Raw genomic sequence first — 19,249 nt, forward strand, 5'->3', positions numbered from 1 at the left:
GATTTGTCTGAGCTATTCTACTGAAATAAGAAATGCACCTGTGTGGTACTGTCCCATAGTAAAGGCATTAAATATACTAAGAATATTGTTTTATAACCATAGGTCTGAGGAGTTTTGGATGCTTTGTACTAGTTTGTTGTTTATTGGTAACAAGGTTATTTGCACCTGATCTTGGTGAATCTTCCCACCAAGAGCTCTACTGTTGAAGCTAGCTACATATCAAGAATATGCCTACATAACTCAGTGTAGGAGAATCCTGGGCTGAGACTGCATTTGTGCTCTCCGGTTCTGAGGTATTCTGTGTACACATCAGTGTTGCCTGGTCCAAAAGAAGAAGTGCATATTGCCAGGGATCTTATAGACAGGGGGGAAAATTGGAGCTTGCACCTGGCCACTCCAGACCCCTTGTTATGAGACAGTTTTTAGCTGTGACACAGATCCTTAATGCTGTTGCTATACTGAATCTTTTTTTCTGCACTAAACTATGGATTTGCAAGCATTAACATTTGGAGTCCCATGAGTCTTCTTTAGCAATGGAACTATTTAGCTGCTATAGTTATCATAGCATCTGAAGAAGGAATTACACCATACTATGAGATGACTTCTATCTGCCTTTGTTTATATATGTGATTTGCTCTAAAGACACTTTCAGATTCTGTTCAGTAGATATGTATTAATCCTTGCCTTTATGTGTTCTTACTCCCAAACTTTGTTTTATACCTTAGAAAGACCTTGATTTCCCATCCCTCTCCAAAAATAGACTACAACTTTTTTTCTTCTACTTACCTATTGGTGACTCACACTTAATATGACTGAATAATAATGAATATATAAGTCAGTGGACATTAGCCTTTAGTATGAATCAGAATTACACAGGAATCAGACCTGAGGTCGGGGTCAGGAGTTCACATTTTCAACAGTCCCCTGATGATTCTGACATGTAGCAGACTAGCACACTTTAAAAACATGCAAGCATTGGGGCGCCTGGGTGGCTCAGTCGGTTGAGCGTCCAGCTTCGGCTCGGGTCATGATCTCACAGTTTGTCAGTTCGAGCCCCGCGTCGGGCTCTGTGCTGACAGCTCAGAACCTGGAGCCTGTTTCGGATTCTGTCTCTCCCTCTCTCTCTGCTCCTCCCCCACTCGTGCTCTGTCTCTCTCTCTCTCTCAAAAATAAATAAAACATTTTTTTTAAAACATGCAAGCATTAATAAAATGAGATAGGGTTAAGTTTGTGGTACATAACCTTCTACATGGTGTTCCATTTGGAACTGCAAGGAAACCCTGCTAGTGAAGTCCACAGTTATTTATCTAGACAAGAAATGATCTGGGGTGAGAACTCCTATTATTATTTACAACTTTATTAGGAACCTATGACTTGTCAGACACTGTGCGAGGTATGAGAGGTACCAGGATGGAAAGGAAAGATTGTGCTTTGAGAAGCAGAGTCCAATGCATTGTTTCTTAGTTTTTTAAAAGCTTCAGTCCACAATCACAAATATATATATATATATATATATATATATATATATACACACATATATATACATAAACATATATATGGGTATATATACACACATGCACACATAACGGAAACACAAATTTCACAAAACAATTTTCAACCTACCTACCTGTGATATATTCTGATTCTTTCCTATTTGGCTGTAATCAATTATATTCTACCCTACTTCCTTAAAAAATTGCAGGTCTTGACTCATTACATTTGTTTCAGGCTCTATTAATTCAGGGAGTGTGGGACTAAGCTTAATACACCACAGTTTAACACAGTAACACAGTTTAACACATATCATCTGTGATGTGTATCTTCTGTAGCACATATATTTATTCTTCTAGGCACATATTTCATGTGAAGGTGGGAGTGGGGAGGCTAAGTAGTCTCCTTGTAGACCAGTGCTTCTCAAACTTTAATGCATACAGAAATCAATTGCAGATCTTATTAAATTAGGATTCTGATTCAGTACATCTAAGATGGAGACTTGACATTCTGCACTTCTATCTCTCAGATGATGCTGATGCAGCTGGTCCATTGACCACTTTAGAGTAGCAATGCTCTAAAAACCTTAAGTGTGGGTAGGTGTGCTAACCTTGTAAAGCAGGACCTGGCAGGAGTTTCCTAGGAGACAATTACCTCTAAGGAAAGAGGAATCAAGCAGACAAGGCACTGACAGATGAGAAAACCAGTGTGTGGAACTCAGATTTTATTTCAACTTCCCATATTTGAATCTGGTAGAGAGATAGCTGTACACAAAAACATATTTACAACACAACAAACACAGAAAGGATTGGTTTGCTAAAAAAATCTGAGATCCATTAAGTGTCAAAGTATCACTGGGATGTTACCCACTTGTGTAAGCATAATTCTAGCTTTATCCTCACTTCTATAGGTGATATGGTGTGAGGCAGGTTTTGGGCTTACTGGGGACTCCAGGGAAATCAACTGGACTTTGTCACCTTGAGGACACCAGCCTGTCAGCAACAGTGAGAACCTTAAGAGTGTGCCCAACCCATGAGAAGAGGCACACTGTGCAGCAGACATAGCAGTACCCCGGGTAGGGTGGCACCCATCTTTTGACTTCCTGGACTAATTCCTGGTTATTGGTGAGCTGTACCTCATCCCCCTTCTAAATGTCTGATGAGGGTCTTGGTCCTGCTAACATAGGGGAAAATGTAGAAACCAGACCAACACAGCTGACATACACACTGCTTCATCTGTTCTACTCAGGAATATTGTGAGGCTAGTATTATCCCCATTTCAGAAAGACAAGACTGTGTTTTACAACAATGGGTCTGTTATAACTGCCAGGTTAATTCTTTTAAATATGAGTCCTAGAGGGAATATGAATTTCACATATTAAGTTCTGACAAAAATTTTAAGTGTTTCCACTAGCCTTCATAAATTCACTGAACAGATCTTCATATTTCTTTTTCCATATTGTTTTCCTTTTTTATATTTTAGCATTTCCTTATGAGAAAAGCAATCTGTGTTCTTTAGGAAAAAAATAAACATACAGGTAGAAAGAAAACAAAGAAATCAAGTTCTCCACAGTATACTAATTCAGAGAACTACTGTTAACCTTTTGGTGAACAAATTTTCTATTTTTCCTGTGCACATATGTACTACATAAACTTATGTTTTTTACAAAAGTGGACCAATTCTGTAGAGGATATTATAAGCTGCTTTATTTCCCCAAGAATTATAACGTCTTTGCAATGCACGGGTGGAAATCCCCTACTGATAGAGTGCTCTAGTTGGGTCAGAAGGCTGCTGATAACAAGAGCGACAGCTAAAGCAAATTATTAGCATAAGGTTGAAGCACAGGGCCTGGCAAATGCTTTCCAGAGGCACTACACAAAAGGAATGTCTTCAAAGCCCCTTTGTGGGGCCCTGCAACCACCCCTGAGTTCCCTTGGGCCCCTTGGGTGGAAGGGGTCCTGTAAACTTTTTTGCATCCACATAAACCCCCCCAATTTCTGCTTGGTTTTCTTTACCTCATCCTCCACCTTGGCCATCTCATCAAATTCTCTTATCATCTCCTCATTGCTCAAATGCATATCATGTATGGCCTCTTTATATTCCTTGAGGCACTGAGCCAACCCCTTTTTGGTTTTTCTTTTGGCCTTCTTGGGTACATCATCCCCAGCTGGGCGCTTTCCTGCAGTCTTTGGTTCATTGGCTGGTTTTTCTTCTTCTTTTGGCTTTTCCTGGCTCTCTGGCCTTCCCTCATTCTCTGATTTTTCCTCTTTTGGCTCTCCCTTGCTCCCTGCTTCTCCTTCTTTTGGCTGTCCTTTGTTCCCTGGCTTCCCCTCACTCACAGGTTTTCCTTCTTCTTTTGGCTTTCCCTGGCTCTCTGGCTTTCTCTCACTGACTGATTTTCCCTCTCTCACTGGCTTTCCTTCTTTTGCTTTTGCCACACTCCCTGGCTTTTGGTTGTCCTTTAGAATTTCATTTTCTGTCTTTCCCTTGTGATTTGTTTTCCCCTCATTTTCTAACTTTTCCTTGTCTTCCAGAGTACAAGTTTCTTCTGGCTTTCCTACATCCTGTGGCTGTTCTTTGTATTCCATCTCTCCTTGCTTCTCAGGCATTCCTTCATTTCCATTGCATAATTTTTCCATGTTGAGATTTCGCCTCCTTTTCCTGTCCTGGGGGTGGGAAGAAGAGGAGACAAGGGAGACTGAGGGCTTGGGAGTAGAATGCGGAATTCAGGTCTGGATCATATTCACACCTATGTACTCTTATCTGGGTTCCCCTAACCTGGCCTGGCACTCCAAGTGTGCCCTTTTGCCAAGCTCCTTCTCCCACCATTCCTCCCACATACAGGAACCAACCATTTCTCAGGCCCTGCCATTGTCTCTTTGACAGCTCAGCATGGTAAAATGTAAGTGTGTTGGGAGGTGGGTGGTTAGACCCCAAATTCTGCCCATGCTGTACCCTCCACAATCCCCACCATTCTAGGTCCCTGTCCAGACACCCCCTTACTTCACTGACCTGCAGGAATTCAGGACAGGTTTCTCTTCCTTTTCTAGCCTTGTAGAGTGCTGAGAATAAACACACAGAACTGCAGACAGACAGGAGAAAGAGGCTGGGCATTTGGTGGATGCACAAAGACCTGGGTCCCTTTCCTGAATCCTAGCCCTCCAAGTGTCTTCTGCACATTATTTACCCTACCATTCCTCCCAACCGTTTCACTGGCAGGACCTACCGCCTTCTGTACCATCCTTCAGCGTGGCTGGGTGTCTGCAATATATGTGGTGGGGGGGATGGGCAGTGGGGAACTCAAATTCTGCCCAAGTTCTGCTCTCTACACCCCCACCATCCCTGTCCAGTGCCCCTCCTATTTTTCTAGTCTTGCAGAGTGCTGGGGACAGACACACAGACCTGCAGACAGACAGGAGACAGGGGCAGGGCGTCTCAGCAATTTGCTCTCAGCAAATTGATGTTTCTTTCCTGAATCTGGGCCCTCCTCATGCAACATTTCCCTCACTTACCTCCCCCGCATCCCAGCCGCCATTACTTTCCAGGCCTCAGGCTCCAGACCAGGATGCTGTCCAAACTGTTTGGATCTCTGTGACCCCCTCCCCTGCAGACAAGCCGCCCGCCCTCACCCTCTTTTTGCGGAGGTCAATATTTCCACTTAGGTGCAGAGTGTGAGAGGGGGTTATTTCTAGAATATGTCTGTCTACATTTCACTGTCGCACTGCGGGGGCGCCCCCCTCCCATTTCAGGTCGAAAAATGTCTGGAGAGCGCAGAGGAGGGGCGTCAAGGAGGCGACAGAGCCTGCTGCAAGATGCTCCCTCCTCATCTGCCCACCTCCCCGCCGCGTCCCCCTCCTCCCCAACCTCCCGGACCCCTCCCCACCCCGCGCTGCTCCCAGATCCTACTCCCATCCACCTCCACCCCTGCCCGGGGCCACCGGCAGCACCCACCTTCACACCGACCTGAGGGACCTGCGGGGCCCGGGGCAGCCCTGTGCCTCCTCGGGCTCGCCAAAGCCCGCCGGCCCCTCGCCCGCCGCCCGGGCAGCTCAGGGAGCTGGTTCTGCGCGGGCGACGGGAGCGGACAGCGCAGGCACCAGACCGCAGGGTGGGTGAGCAGGCGGGCGCGGGGGCTGCTGCCCACGTCGGCACCCGACCGGTCACGTGAGCGCCGCGTCACCCAAGCTCGGTTCCCCACCCCGCTCCGCCCCCTCATCCCCATCCCGTAGGGACCAGCCAGCCACAGACGGTGGGGAGCAGTGTGGCAAAAGGGGGTCACCGAGAGGGCAGCCCAGAGGCTTCTTTACCGCAGGTGCTTTACCTGGCGCGCATCTCAGGTCCTCACACAGCATCCCTCTGAGAGGTACGTCATTGCCAGGTGTGACAGCTGATCGCAGGGAGGGTACCCGACTTTGCCGAGAGCACTCAGCAACGGAATCCCACAGGCTGCTTTCAAGACAGGCTCTGCCAGACTCCAGAGCTCTGGTGGTAGTGTCCGCCAAAGTAGAGCTACCACCTTGAGTAGCTGTGTTCCTGGGCCTCCTCTCTCCTCAGTCCACACGTTCTCTCTCCCTGAGTTATTTCTGTTCATTTCCCTCTAAGCACAGATGATTCTCAAATCTCCATCACCAGGCTATCCTCTCCCTTGAGTCTTAGACCCACTTTGCCAACTGTCTATTGGCTACCACTGCTTGAATGTCCCTGAGGAACCTCAAAATCCGTATACCCCAAACTGCTTTCACCAACTTCCTTCTCACCTTCTCCCTTCACTTCTCTTCACACTTGAAACTTGCACTCCAATATTTGACCTCTTCTTATTTAGAGAGAGTGTCAGACAGCTAAACAAGATAGCATTAAAATATATTTTAAATGGATTACAGATGAATAGATTTATCATCATCCTTGGTCTACAATACACTCTGTATCATTAACCCTTTGTCCCTCTTTTCTTTTTTCTTCCCTTCCCTTCCCTTTCTTCTTTCATACTGTGAAACCACCACCCACCTCAAAAACTAGAAAATTGCCAATATAAAGTTGCTACAGTGTAATGCCACATATTTGGTTTTGACAATGTGACTATACTGTGCCTTGGTTTGGATCATGTGTATCCTGTTGTAGTTAACTGAACTTTTTGGATGCATAGTGTGTCCTCTAATGAGAAATTTTTATCTTTTATTTGTTCAAAAATTCTTTCTTCTCATTTCTGTATCTCTTCTCCTTGGAGTCCTGTCATGCACATGTTAAACATGCTTCATGTGTCTCCTGGTTCTCTTAGGCTTTTTAAAGTTTTCTTCAGTTTTTTTTTTTTTTTAACTTTTTGCTCCTCAGACTGGATAATCTCAATTGATCTATCTTCAGGCTAACTGATTCTTTTTCATGCCTGCTCAAATATACTGTTAAACCCCTTTAGTGAGCTTTTCATTTCAGATATTGTGCTTTTCAGCTCCAGAGTTTCTGTTTGGTTCCTTTGTATAAATTTCTATCTTCCTACTGATAGTTTATATTTGCTAAAGCGTTGCCTCTTCATTTCCTTAGTCCTTTGTCCATCTTTTCTTTTAGCTGTTTGAGCATATTTAAGACAGTTGATCTAATTTTTTTGTCTAGTTAGTCCAATACATAACCTTTCTTATAGTCAGCCTAATGTTTCTTTCTTATAAATAGATCATATTTTCTTTATTTTCTTGTTTCTTCATATGCCTCACAATTTGTGTTGGAATCTGGACACTTTGTATATTAGAAAGTATCAACTCTGTAAATTAGATCCTCCCACTTTCCAAGGTTTGTTGTTGCTCTTTGTTGTGGGTTGTTTCTTTGTTTAGTGACTTTTAAAAATAGTTTTGTAAATTCTGTATTATTTGTCATGTGTGACCACTGAAGCCTGTGCCTTATTAGCTCAGTAATCAACTGGTATTTGGTCATGGTTACTTTAAATGTCTAGAACCATGAGAATAAAAATACTTTCCCAGTCTTTGCAGATGAACTCTGACATTGAAGTATTTTTAGTGCTTTACTTTCTGCTTGGGCAGATCCTGAAGAACAGCCCACGGTTAATGCTTAGGGTTTTCTGTGGCTTTTTCTGAACATGTATCCAATCTTGGGTATGCACATATACTTTTCAATTCCTTAGTATATGTGAGTTTTTATTTTTTATTTTATTTTTTTTATATATATGAAATTTATTGACAAATTGGTTTCCATACCACACCCAGTGCTCATCCCAAAAGGTGCCCTCCTCAATACCCATCACCCACCCTCCCCTCCCTCCCACCCCCCATCAACCCTCAGTTTGTTCTCAGTTTTTAACAGTCTCTTATGCTTTGGCTCTCTCCCACTCTAACCTCTTTTTTTTTTTTTTCCTTCCCCTCCCCCATGGGTTCCTGTTAAGTTTCTCAGGATCCACATAAGAGTGAAACCATATGGTATCTGTCTTTCTCTGTATGGCTTATTTCACTTAGCATCACACTCTCCAGTTCCATCCACGTTGCTACAAAAGGCCATATTTCATTTTTTCTCATTGCCACGTAGTATTCCATTGTGTATATATACCACAATTTCTTTATTCATTCATCAGTTGATGGACATTTAGGCTCTTTCCATAATTTGGCTATTGTTGAGAGTGCTGCTATGAACATTGGGGTACAAGTGCCCCTATGCATCAGTACTCCTGTATCCCTTGGATAAATTCCTAGCAGTGCTATTGCTGGGTCATAGGGTAGGTCTATTTTTAATTTTCTGAGGAACGTCCACACTGCTTTCCAGAGCGGCTGCACCAATTTGCATTCCCACCAACAGTGCAAGAGGGTTCCCGTTTCTCCACATCCTCTCCAGCATCTATAGTCTCCTGATTTGTTCATTTTGGCCACTCTGACTGGCGTGAGGTGATACCTGAGTGTGGTTTTGATTTGTATTTCCGTGATAAGGAGCGACGCTGAACATCTTTTCATGTGCCTGTTGGCCATCTGGATGTCTTCTTTAGAGAAGTGTCTATTCATGTTTTCTGCCCATTTCTTCACTGGGTTATTTGTTTTTCGGGTGTGGAGTTTGGTGAGCTCTTTATAGATTTTAGATACTAGCCCTTTGTCCGATATGTCATTTGCAAATATCTTTTCCCATTCCGTTGGTTGCCTTTTAGTTTTGTTGGTTGTTTCCTTTGCTGTGCAGAAGCTTTTTATCTTCATAAGGTCCCAGTAATTCACTTTTGCTTTTAATTCCCTTGCCTTTGGGGATGTGTCGAGTAAGAGATTGCTACGGCTGAGGTCAGAGAGGTCTTTTCCTGCTTTCTCCTCTAAGGTTCTGATGGTTTCCTGTCTCACATTTAGGTCCTTTATCCATTTTGAGTTTATTTTTGTAAATGGTGTGAGAAAGTGGTCTACTTTCAACCTTCTGCATGTTGCTGTCCAGTTCTCCCAGCACCATTTGTTAAAGAGGCTGTCTTTTTTTCCATTGGATGTTCTTTCCTGCTTTGTCAAAGATGAGTTGGCCATACGTTTGTGGGTCTAGTTCTGGGGTTTCTATTCTATTCCATTGGTCTGTGTGTCTGTTTTTGTGCCAATACCATGCTGTCTTGATGATGACAGCTTTGTAGTAGAGGCTAAAGTCTGGGATTGTGATGCCTCCTGCTTTGGTCTTCTTCAAAATTCCTTTGGCTATTCAGGGCCTTTTGTGGTTCCATATGAATTTTAGGATTGCTTGTTCTAGTTTCAAGAAGAATGCTGGTGCAATTTTGATTGGGATTGCATTGAATGTGTAGATAGCTTTGGGTAGTATTGACATTTTGACAATATTTATTTTTCCAATCCATGAGCAGGGAATGTCTTTCCATTTCTTTAAGTCTTCTTCAATTACCTTCATAAGCTTTCTATAGTTTTCAGCATACAGATCCTTTACATCTTTGGTTAGATTTATTCCTAGGTATTTTATGCTTCTTGGTGCAATTGTGAATGGGATCATTTTCTTTATTTGTCTTTCTGTTGCTTCATTGTTAGTGTATAAGAATGCAACTGATTTCTGGACATTGATTTTGTATCCTGCAACTTTGCTGAATTCATGTATCAGTTCTAGCAGACTTTTGGTGGAGTCTATCGGATTTTCCATGGATAATATCATGTCATCTGCAAAAAGCGAAAGCTTGACGTCCTCTTTGCCCATTTTGATGCCTTTGATTTCCTTTTGTTGTCTGATTGCTGATGCTAGAACTTCCAGCACTATGTTAAACAACAGCGGTGAGAGTGGGCATCCCTGTCGTGTTCCTGATCTCAGGGAAAAAGCTCTCAGTTTTTCCCCGTTGAGGATGATGTTAGCTGTGGGCTTTTCATAAATGGCTTTGATGATCTTTAAGTATGTTCCTTCTATCCCGACTTTCTCAAGGGTTTTTATTAAGAAAGGGTGCTGGATTTTGTCAAAGGCCTTTTCTGCATCGATTGACAGGATCATATGGTTCTTCTCTTTTTTTTTGTTAATGTAATGTATCACGTTGATTGATTTGCGAATGTTGAACGAGCCCTGCATCCCAGGAATGAATCCCACTTGATCATGGTGAATCATTCTTTTTATATGCTGTTGAATTCGATTTGCTAGTATCTTATTGAGAATTTTTGCATCCATATTCATCAGGGATATTGGCCTGTACTTCTCTTTTTTTACTGGGTCTCTGGTTTAGGAATCAAAGTAATACTGGCTTCATAGAATGAGTCTGGAAGTTTTCCTTCCCTTTCTATTTCTTGGAATAGCTTGAGAAGGATAGGTATTATCTCTGCTTTAAACGTCTGGTAGAACTCCCCTGGGAAGCCATCTGGTCCTGGACTCTTATTTGTTGGGAGATTTTTGATAACCGATTCAATTTCTTCGCTGGTTATGGGTCTGTTCAAGCTTTCTATTTCCTCCTGATTGAGTTTTGGAAGAGTGTGGGTGTTCAGGAATGTGTCCATTTCTTCCAGGTTGTCCAATTTGTTGGCATATAATTTTTCAGAGTATTCCCTGATAATTGTTTGTATCTCTGAGGGATTGGTTGTAATAATTCCATTTTCATTCATGATTTTATCTATTTGGGTCATCTCCCTTTTCTTTTTGAGAAGCCTGGCTAGCGGTTTGTCAATTTTGTTTATTTTTTCAAAAAACCAACTCTTGGTTTCGTTGATCTGCTCTACAGTTTTTTTAGATTCTATATTGTTTATTTCTGCTCTGATCTTTATTATTTCTCTTCTTCTGCTGGGTTTAGGCTGCCTTTGCTGTTCTGCTTCTAGTTCCTTTAGGTGTGCTGTTAGATTTTGTATTTGGGATTTTTCTTGTTTCTTGAGATAGGCCTGGATTGCAATGTATTTTCCTCTCAGGACTGCCTTCGCTGCGTCCCAAAGCGTTTGGATTGTTGTATTTTCATTTTCGTTTGTTTCCATATATTTTTTGATTTCTTCTCTAATTGCCTGGTTGACCCACTCATTCGTTAGTAGGGTGTTCTTTAACCTCCATGCTTTTGGAGGCTTTCCAGACTTTTTCCTGTGGTTGATTTCAAGCTTCATAGCATTGTGGTCTGAAAGTATGCATGGTATAATTTCAATTCTTGTAAACTTATGAAGGGCTGTTTTGTGACCCAGTATATGATCTATCTTGGAGAATGTTCCATGTGCACTCGAGAAGAAAGTATATTCTGTTGCTTTGGATGCAGCGTTCTAAATAGATCTGTCAAGTCCATCTGATCCAATGTCTCATTCAGGGCCCTTGTTTCTTTATTGACCGTGTGTCTAGATGATCTATCCATTTCTGTAAGTGGGGTGTTAAAGTCCCCAGCAATTACCACATTCTTATCAATAAGGTTGCTTCTGTTTATGAGTAATTGTTTTATATATTTGGGGGCTCCGGTATTCGGCGCATAGACATTTATAATTGTTAGCTCTTCCTGATGGATAGACCCTGTAACTATTATATAATGTCCTTCTTCATCTCTTGTTACAGCCTTTAATTTAAAGTCTAGTTTGTCTGATATAAGTATGGCTACTCCAGCTTTCTTTTGGCTTCCAGTAGCATGATAAATAGTTCTCCATCCCCTCACTCTGAATCTAAAGGTGTCCTCAGGTCTAAAGTGAGTCTCTTGTAGACAGCAAATAGATGGGTCTTGTTTTTTTATCCATTCTGATACCCTATGTCTTTTGGTTGGCGCATTTAATCCGTTTACATTCAGTGTTATTATAGAAAGATACGGGTTTAGAGTCATTGTGATGTCTGTATGTTTTATGCTTGTAGTGATGTCTCTGGTACTTTGTCTCACAGGGTCCCCCTTAGGATCTCTTGTAGGGCTGGTTTAGTGGTGACAAATTCCTTCAGTTTTTGTTTGTTTGGGAAGACCTTTATCTCTCCTTCTATTCTAAATGACAGACTTGCTGGATAAAGGATTCTCGGCTGCATATTTTTGCTGTCTAGCACACTGAAAATCTCGTGCCAATTCTTTCTGGCCTGCCAAGTTTCCAAAGAGAGATCGGTCACGAGTCTTATAGGTCTCCCTTTATATGTGAGGGCACGTTTACCCCTTGCTGCTTTCAGAATTTTCTCTTTATCCTTGTATTTTGCCAGTTTCACTATGATATGTCGTGCAGAAGATCGATTCAAGTTACGTCTGAAGGGAGTTCTCTGTGCCTCTTGGATTTCAATGCCTTTTTCCTTCCCCAGTTCAGGGAAGTTCTCAGCTATTATTTCTTCAAGTACCCCTTCAGCACCTTTCCCTCTCTCTTCCTCCTCTGGGATACCAATTATGCGTATATTATTTCTTTTTAGTGTATCACTTAGTTCTCTAATTTTCCCCTCATACTCCTGGATTTTTTTATCTCTCTTTTTCTCAGCTTCCTCTTTTTCCATAACTTTATCTTCTAGTTCACCTATTCTCTCCTCTGCCTCTTCCATCCGAGCTGTGGTGGTTTGCATTTTGTTTTGCATTTCCTTTAAAGCGTTTTTCAGCTCCTCGTGACTGTTCCTTAGTCCCTTGATCTCTGTAGCAAGAGATTCTCTGCTGTCCTGTATACTGTTTTCCAGCCCAGCGATCAATTTTATGACTATTATTCTAAATTCACTTTCTGTTATATTATTTAAATCCTTTTTGATCAGCTCATTAGCTGTTGTTATTTCCTGGAGATTCTTCTGAGGGGAATTCTTCCGCTTGGTCATTTTGGATAGTCCCTGGTGTGGTGAGGACCTGCAGGGCACTTCCCCTGTGCTGTGGTGTATAACTGGAGTTGGTGGGCGGGGCCGCAGTCAGTCCTGATGTCTGCCCCCAGCCCACCGCTGGGGCCACAGTCAGACTGGTGTGTGCCTTCTCTTCCCCTCTCCTAGGGGCGGGATTCACTGTGGGGTGGCGTGGCCCGTCTGGGCTACTTGCACACTGCCAGGCTTGTGGTGCTGGGGATCTGGCGTATTAGCTGAGGTGGGAAGGCAAGGTGCACGGCGGCAGGGGGGGCAGGCTTAGCTCGCTTCTCCTTAGGTGATCCACTTCAGGAGGGGCCCTGTGGCAGCGGGAGGGAGTGAGATCCGCTGCGGGAGGTTTGGCTCCGCAGAAGCACAGAGTTGGGTGTTTGCGCGGAGCGAGCAATTTCCCTGGCAGGAACCGGTTCCCTTTGGGATTTTGGCTGGGGGATGGGTGGGGGAGATGGCGCTGGCAAGCGCCTTTGTTCCCCGCCAAACTGAGCTCTGTCGTCCGGGAGCTCCGCAGCTCGCCCTCCCTTTGTCCTCCAGTCTTCCCGCTTTCTGAGCAGAGCTGTTAACTTATGACCTCCCAGACGCTAAGTGGCGCTTGCTGTGGGAACACAGTCCGTCAGGCCCCTCCACTTTTGCAAGCCGGACTCGGGGGCTCTGCTTGGCTGGCGAGCCGCCCCTCCGCCCCGGCTCCCTCCCGCCAGTCCGTGGAGTGCGCACCGCCTCGCCGCCCTTCCTACCCTCTTCCGTGGGCCTCTCGTCTGCACTTGGGTCCGGTGACTCCGTTCTGCTAATCCTCTGGCGGTTTTCTGGGTTATTTAGGCAGGTATAGGTGGAATCTAAGTGATCAGCAGGACGCGCGGTGAGCCCAGCGTCCTCCTACGCCGCCATCTTCCGAATTCTCCCCTATATGTGAGTTTTTTAAAGTGCTTGTTCCTCCATGTATGTCTTTCCCCAACTTCTCATACTTAGGCTTCTCAATGTATTGTTTACCTCAAATGTTGTTCCTTGTCCCAGGCTGCTGTGGCCAATACCTGTGACTTTAAGTGTTTTTGGCAAAAGCCACCCAGGAAGCTATCCCAGTTCCAGTCCCAGGAATGGTCTGTTTGGTGTAACAAAGGGAATTTTTTGTGCTGGTCTTTCAGGGAGCTGCCAGACAGACTAAGACCCACAACCAGAATTCTATGAGAATGGGATCTGAATTCTTCCCTCCGGTACTAGCAATGTAAACCAGGATATCAAGCTGCCATCCACAGACTGCTGACAACCTGGGGCATGGGGGATGGTAGGCAGACAATTTAAAATTTCTTACCACAAAGCAGTAGCCTCTTTCTTCACCAAATTTCCCCCTGGTTGTTACAATTTTTATTTTACTAGATTCCAGAGTTCTACAAAAGTTGATTCTGATATTTTTTGCCAGCTTATTAGTTGCTTTTACGGGAGGGGTCAAGTCCAAGAATTCCATACCTTGCTATTTTCTTTTTTTTTTTTTTTTGAGAATATTTTCATCTTTCTTTATTAGAAATACATTTGTTGCTTTTTGGTTGATATTTATATCTTTTTATATTCTAATTTTTTAAATATATATATGAAATTTATTGACAAATTGGTTTCCATACAACACCCAGTGCTCATCCCAAAAGGTGCCCTCCTCAATACCCATCACCCACCCTCCCCTCCCTCCCACCCCCCACCTCCCCTCCCTCCCACCCCCCATCAACCCTCAGTTTGTTCTCAGTTTTTAACAGTCTCTTATGCTTTGGCTCTCTCCCACTCTAACCTCTTTTTTTTTTTTTTCCTTCCCCTCCCCCATGGGTTCCTGTTAAGTTTCTCAGGATCCACATACCTTGCTATTTTCAATAAGGTTACTTTTCTTTCTATTCCTATTTGTCAGTGTTGATAGTTTGTGTCTTTATTGGAATTTGTCCTTTTCATCTATCTTGTCTTATTTATTGTCACACAGGTGTCCATAATATTACTGTATAATCCTGTATAAACCTGTAGACTTAAGATTCATGTCTCTTTTTTCATTCCTGGCTCTGATAATTTGAATCCTCATCCTTTTTCTTTTCTTTTTTTTTTTTTTGATCAGTGTATCTATAATTTGCCACTTTTTTTCCTTTTATTTTCAAAGAAGCAATCTTCAGTTTTAGTTAGGTTCTCTATTGCTTTACTATTCTCTACTTCATTTATTTCCACTCAAATATTTACTATTTCCTTCTTTATGGTTTCTTTGGTTTTAAGCTGATTTTTCTAGTATTTTAAGGTGGGAATTTAAATTACTGATTTGAGATTTTCATGTTTTCAATATAAGCAATTACAACTATAAATTTCCCTCTAAGTACTGCTTAACTACATCCCATAAGTTTTGGTATGTTGTGTTTTCATTTTTATTCATCTGTAAGTAGTTTCCAATTTCTTTCATGATTTCTTCTGATTAAATGGAAATATATTGCTTAATTTCTACATTTTGATAGATTTTTCAGATATCCTTATGCTATTGGTTACTAATTTAAGTCCATTATTATCAGAGAATATTATTTGTGTGATTTCAATCTTTTAAATTTATATGGTATTTTATTATGGCTTATCCAAAAGAATGTTCCATGGGTGCTTGACAAGATGTGTTTTGATGTTGCTTGGAATATTTTATAGATGTCTGTTATTCTAGTTGGTTTGTAGTTTTATGCAAGTGTCTTATCTTCTTATTGATATTCTTCCTACTTGTTCCATCCAATTTTTAAAGTATCATTTTGAAGTCTGCATTTTCTATTTTCAAATTCTCTGTTTTTCCCTTTCTTTTCTGGCAGTTTTTGCTTTATGTATTTTGACATTTACATATGTTTACATATATTTTAATAGATTCCTTATGGATTGACCTTGTTATAAAATACCTTTCTTGTTCTCCAATAATGTATTTTGTCTTAAAGTATTTTGCCTGATATTAAAATATCCACTACTTTTTTCATTACCCTTTGCATGGCATATATTTTTACATCTTTTCACCTTCATTATATTTATTTATTTGAATCTAAAGTGTTTCTCTTGTAGATAGTGTATACTTGGATCATGCTTTTATGCCCATTTGACTAATTTCTGCCCTTTGAATGGAGCATTTAATCAATTTGTATTTATTAATTTATTTTTTTAACATTTATTTATTTTTGAGACAGAGAGAGAGAGAGCATGAACAGGGGAGGGTCAGAGAAAGAGGGAGACGCAGGATCTGAAACAGGCTCCAGGCTCTGAGCTGTCAGCACAGAGCCCAACGCAGGGCTTGAACCCACGGACCGCGAGATCATGACCTGAGCCGAAGTCGGACGCTTAACCGACTGAGCCACCCAGGCGCCCCTAATCAATTTGTATTTAATGTAATCATGGATAAGATAGGTTTTACATCTGCCATTTTACTATTTGCTTTCTATATGTTGACTTTTTTTGCTTCTTTATTTCTCCACTATTGCATTCTTTTTAAAAGACATTTTCAATATGCCATTTTAATTCCCTTGTTGTTTTTTAGAAGATTAAAAAAATTCTTAGTGGTTGCCCTACAGATTAAAATTAACATCTTAAAACAATCTAACTTTGTCAATTCTAACTTTATTTCAATACTATTAAAAAGGTTGTTCTAATGTATCTTCATTCCCTCCTTCCTCCTTTGTGCTATGATTGTCCTAGAAACTACATGTTTAACCATTGTATACCCCTAAATGCTATTTTATAATTATTGTTTATGCAGTTTTCTTTTCAGTCAAATAGGAAAAACTCACAAACAAACATACATTTATACTGTCTATATTAATTTTTTATTGCTGCTGTAACAAAGTACCACAAACTTCATGGCTTAAAACAACAGGTTTTTTCTCTTATAATGCTGGAGGTCATCAATTTGAAATGGTTTCATGGGGTTTAACCATGGTATTAGCAGGGCAATACTGCCTCTGGAAACTTTAGGAGAACATCCATTTCCTGAAGTCTCCAGTTTTTAGAGCTGCATTCCTTGAATTATGTCCACTTCCTCCATCTCCAAAACCAAAATCATACAAATGTCTCTGCTTCCATCATCATATTGCTTTATTCCTCTTCAGTGTCAAATTTTCTTCTGTCTTTCTCTCATAAGAACACTTGTGATTGCATTTGGGCCACACCCAGAAAATCCAGTACAATCTCTCCATCTTGAGATCCTTAACTTAATAACACCTGTAGAGTCTGTTTTTGCCATATAAGGAAACATTTATAGGTTATAACATTTGGATATGAATATCTTTTGGGAGGCCATTATTTAGCCAACCACTTTGTCTTTTATATTCACCTATTTAGTTACCTTACCAGTGCTCTTTATTTCTTGATGCAGATTCAAGTTACCATCTAGAGTCCTTTGATTTCAGCCTTAAGGACTCTATTTAATATTTCTTATAGAACAGTGAAAGTGTAGGCGTCCCTGGGTGGCTCAGTTGGTTAAACATCTGACTCTTGATTTCAGCTCACGTCATGATCTTATGCTTATGAGTTTGAGGCCCCCATCAGGCTCTTGACTGAGCATAGAGCCCACTTTGAATTCTCTATCTCCCTCTCTCTCTGTCCCCCTCTCTCTCTGTCCCTCCCCATCTTGTGTGATCTCTTTCTCTTTCTCTCTTTCTCTCAAAAATAAATAAACATTATAAAAAAACAGTGAAAGTGTTTAAAGATTCTCTCAGTATTTGTTACCTTAGAATGTCTTAGTTAATACTTAATTTTTAAAGAAGAATTTGTTGGTTAAGATATCTTGGTTAATATTAATTATTCTTCTTGCATTTTCTGAAGAAGATATCCCACTGCCTTATGATCTCCATAATTTCTGATTAGAAGACTGCTGTAGACTAGTTTTTAAGTTAGATTAAACTTGAAAAGTTATGGTTAGTACATTTTCAAATGCATTTTCTTGCTGCTTTATTTCTCATCTCTTTCTGTGATTTCCATTATGTCTATGTAGGTATATTTGACAGTGTCTCAAGGTTCTGTCTCTCTCTATGCTCTTATTAATTTTTATTTGTTTTGTTTTTCAGACTTGAAATCTTTATTTACCTATTTTCAAGTGTACTGATTCCTTCAGCCAGCTCAAGTCCATGATTGAGACACTCACGTGAATTTCTCATTTCAATTATGTTCTACTCAATGAGGAAAATAGTATCTTTCCAATAAATAGTGCTGGGAAAACTGGATATCTACATGCAAAAGAACGAAGTTGGGCATTTACCTTACACCACTTACAAAAAGTTAATGCAAATGGATCAAAGATTTCAACAGAAGAACTAAAACTGAAAATTTTGAAGAAAAAGATGAGAAAAACTTCATGTCATTGGATATAGCAATAATTTCTTGAATATAACACTCAAAGCATAGGCAACAAAAGAAAAATAAGATAAATTGATGCTATGGACTATTTGTGTCCCACCAAAATTCACATATTGAAACATGCTAGAAAAAGCCAATGTTGCTCTGAAAGGATTGTTAAACTCCATTGTGGTGAGGGTTCACAAAGGAAAGAAGAGTGCTGGAAATAAAATTTGCATCTTTTTATGGAGTAATACATAAATAATCATGTATAGTGTTGGTAGTAATATAGATGGTAAAGGCCATTCTGTTAGGTCTCAGAATGAGGAACATGCTATTGGACAATGGAGAAAAGGAAAAAAGGAAACCCTTGTTATAAGGTGGCAATAACTTGGTTGAATTGTGTTCCTATTTGAGTATTTTGTTAACAGTAGAACTTGCAAGCAACAAAATTGGATTTTTAGACCACTGCAGACATGTATGCCACCTATCGGAGTTGATGTGTTGGTGGGGCCCCTGAAGAAAGCTGATTTGTGGGAAAAGCTACCACAGAGCTGTAACATGGGCAGCAACCAGAGGAGATATATGAGTGATGTTACCACTTCAGAGGGCCTGAAGGGCAGAACATTGAGCCAAAGAAGATTATTCTCATGCCTTAAGATCTAATGGGATTTGCTGTGCTAGGTTTTGGACTTGCTTGGGACCCATCACTCCTTTCTTCTTTCCTGTTTCTCCCTTTGGAATGGAAATGTCTATCTTATGCCTGTCCCACCATTATATTTTGGAAACACATAACTTACGTTGTTTCATAGATTCATAGTTGGAAAGTAATTTTGCTTTAGGATGAATTACACCTAGATCCTCACTCATTTCTCATTTAGATAATATTTAGAAGAGATTTTGGACTTTAAAAGTTTATGCTAGAATGAGTTAAAATTTTAAAGGCTGTTTGGATGGAATGAATGTATTTTTCATGTGAATAGGACATGAATATTGGGGGGCCAAGGGTGGACTACTATGGATTGAATGTGTCCTCCCCAAATGTATATGTTGAGAGCCCTAATCCCCAGTGTGGTGGTAGTTGGGGATGGGATCTTTGGGATGTAATTAGATTTAAATGAGGTCATGAGGGTGAAGCCTCTATGATGGGATCACCGTCCTTATAAAAGAGGAAGAGCTCTCTGTCTTTCCGCCATGTAAGGATAGAGCATGAGGGTGGCCATCAGCAAACCAGGAAGAATGCTCTCACTGGAGACTGAATTTTCCAGAA

At 41.1% G+C, this 19,249-nt stretch overlaps 1 protein-coding gene across 1 annotated transcript; it reads right to left on the reverse strand.

Annotated features, from left to right (window-relative positions):
- Nucleotides 1-2,208: 2,208 nt before the first annotated feature.
- On the reverse strand, nt 2,209-5,614 carry TCEAL2 (transcription elongation factor A like 2). The gene is made up of 3 exons (XM_030305634.1): nt 5,443-5,614; nt 4,504-4,573; nt 2,209-4,157 (listed from the first exon to the last, which is right to left on the reverse strand). Exon 3 carries the CDS (start codon nt 4,128-4,130, stop codon nt 3,363-3,365), a length of 768 nt encoding a protein of 255 aa, XP_030161494.1. The 5' UTR covers nt 4,131-4,157; nt 4,504-4,573; nt 5,443-5,614; the 3' UTR covers nt 2,209-3,362.
- Nucleotides 5,615-19,249: the final 13,635 nt, after the last annotated feature.

The sequence above is a fragment of the Lynx canadensis genome, chromosome X (assembly GCF_007474595.2).
Source record: "Lynx canadensis isolate LIC74 chromosome X, mLynCan4.pri.v2, whole genome shotgun sequence".
Classification (NCBI taxonomy): Eukaryota; Metazoa; Chordata; class Mammalia; order Carnivora; family Felidae; genus Lynx; species Lynx canadensis.

Bases quoted from the DNA above. Each gene is read 5' to 3' on its own strand.
- TCEAL2 (XM_030305634.1), bottom strand. From the start codon at position 4,130: ATGGAAAAATTATGCAATGGAAATGAAGGAATGCCTGAGAAGCAAGGA.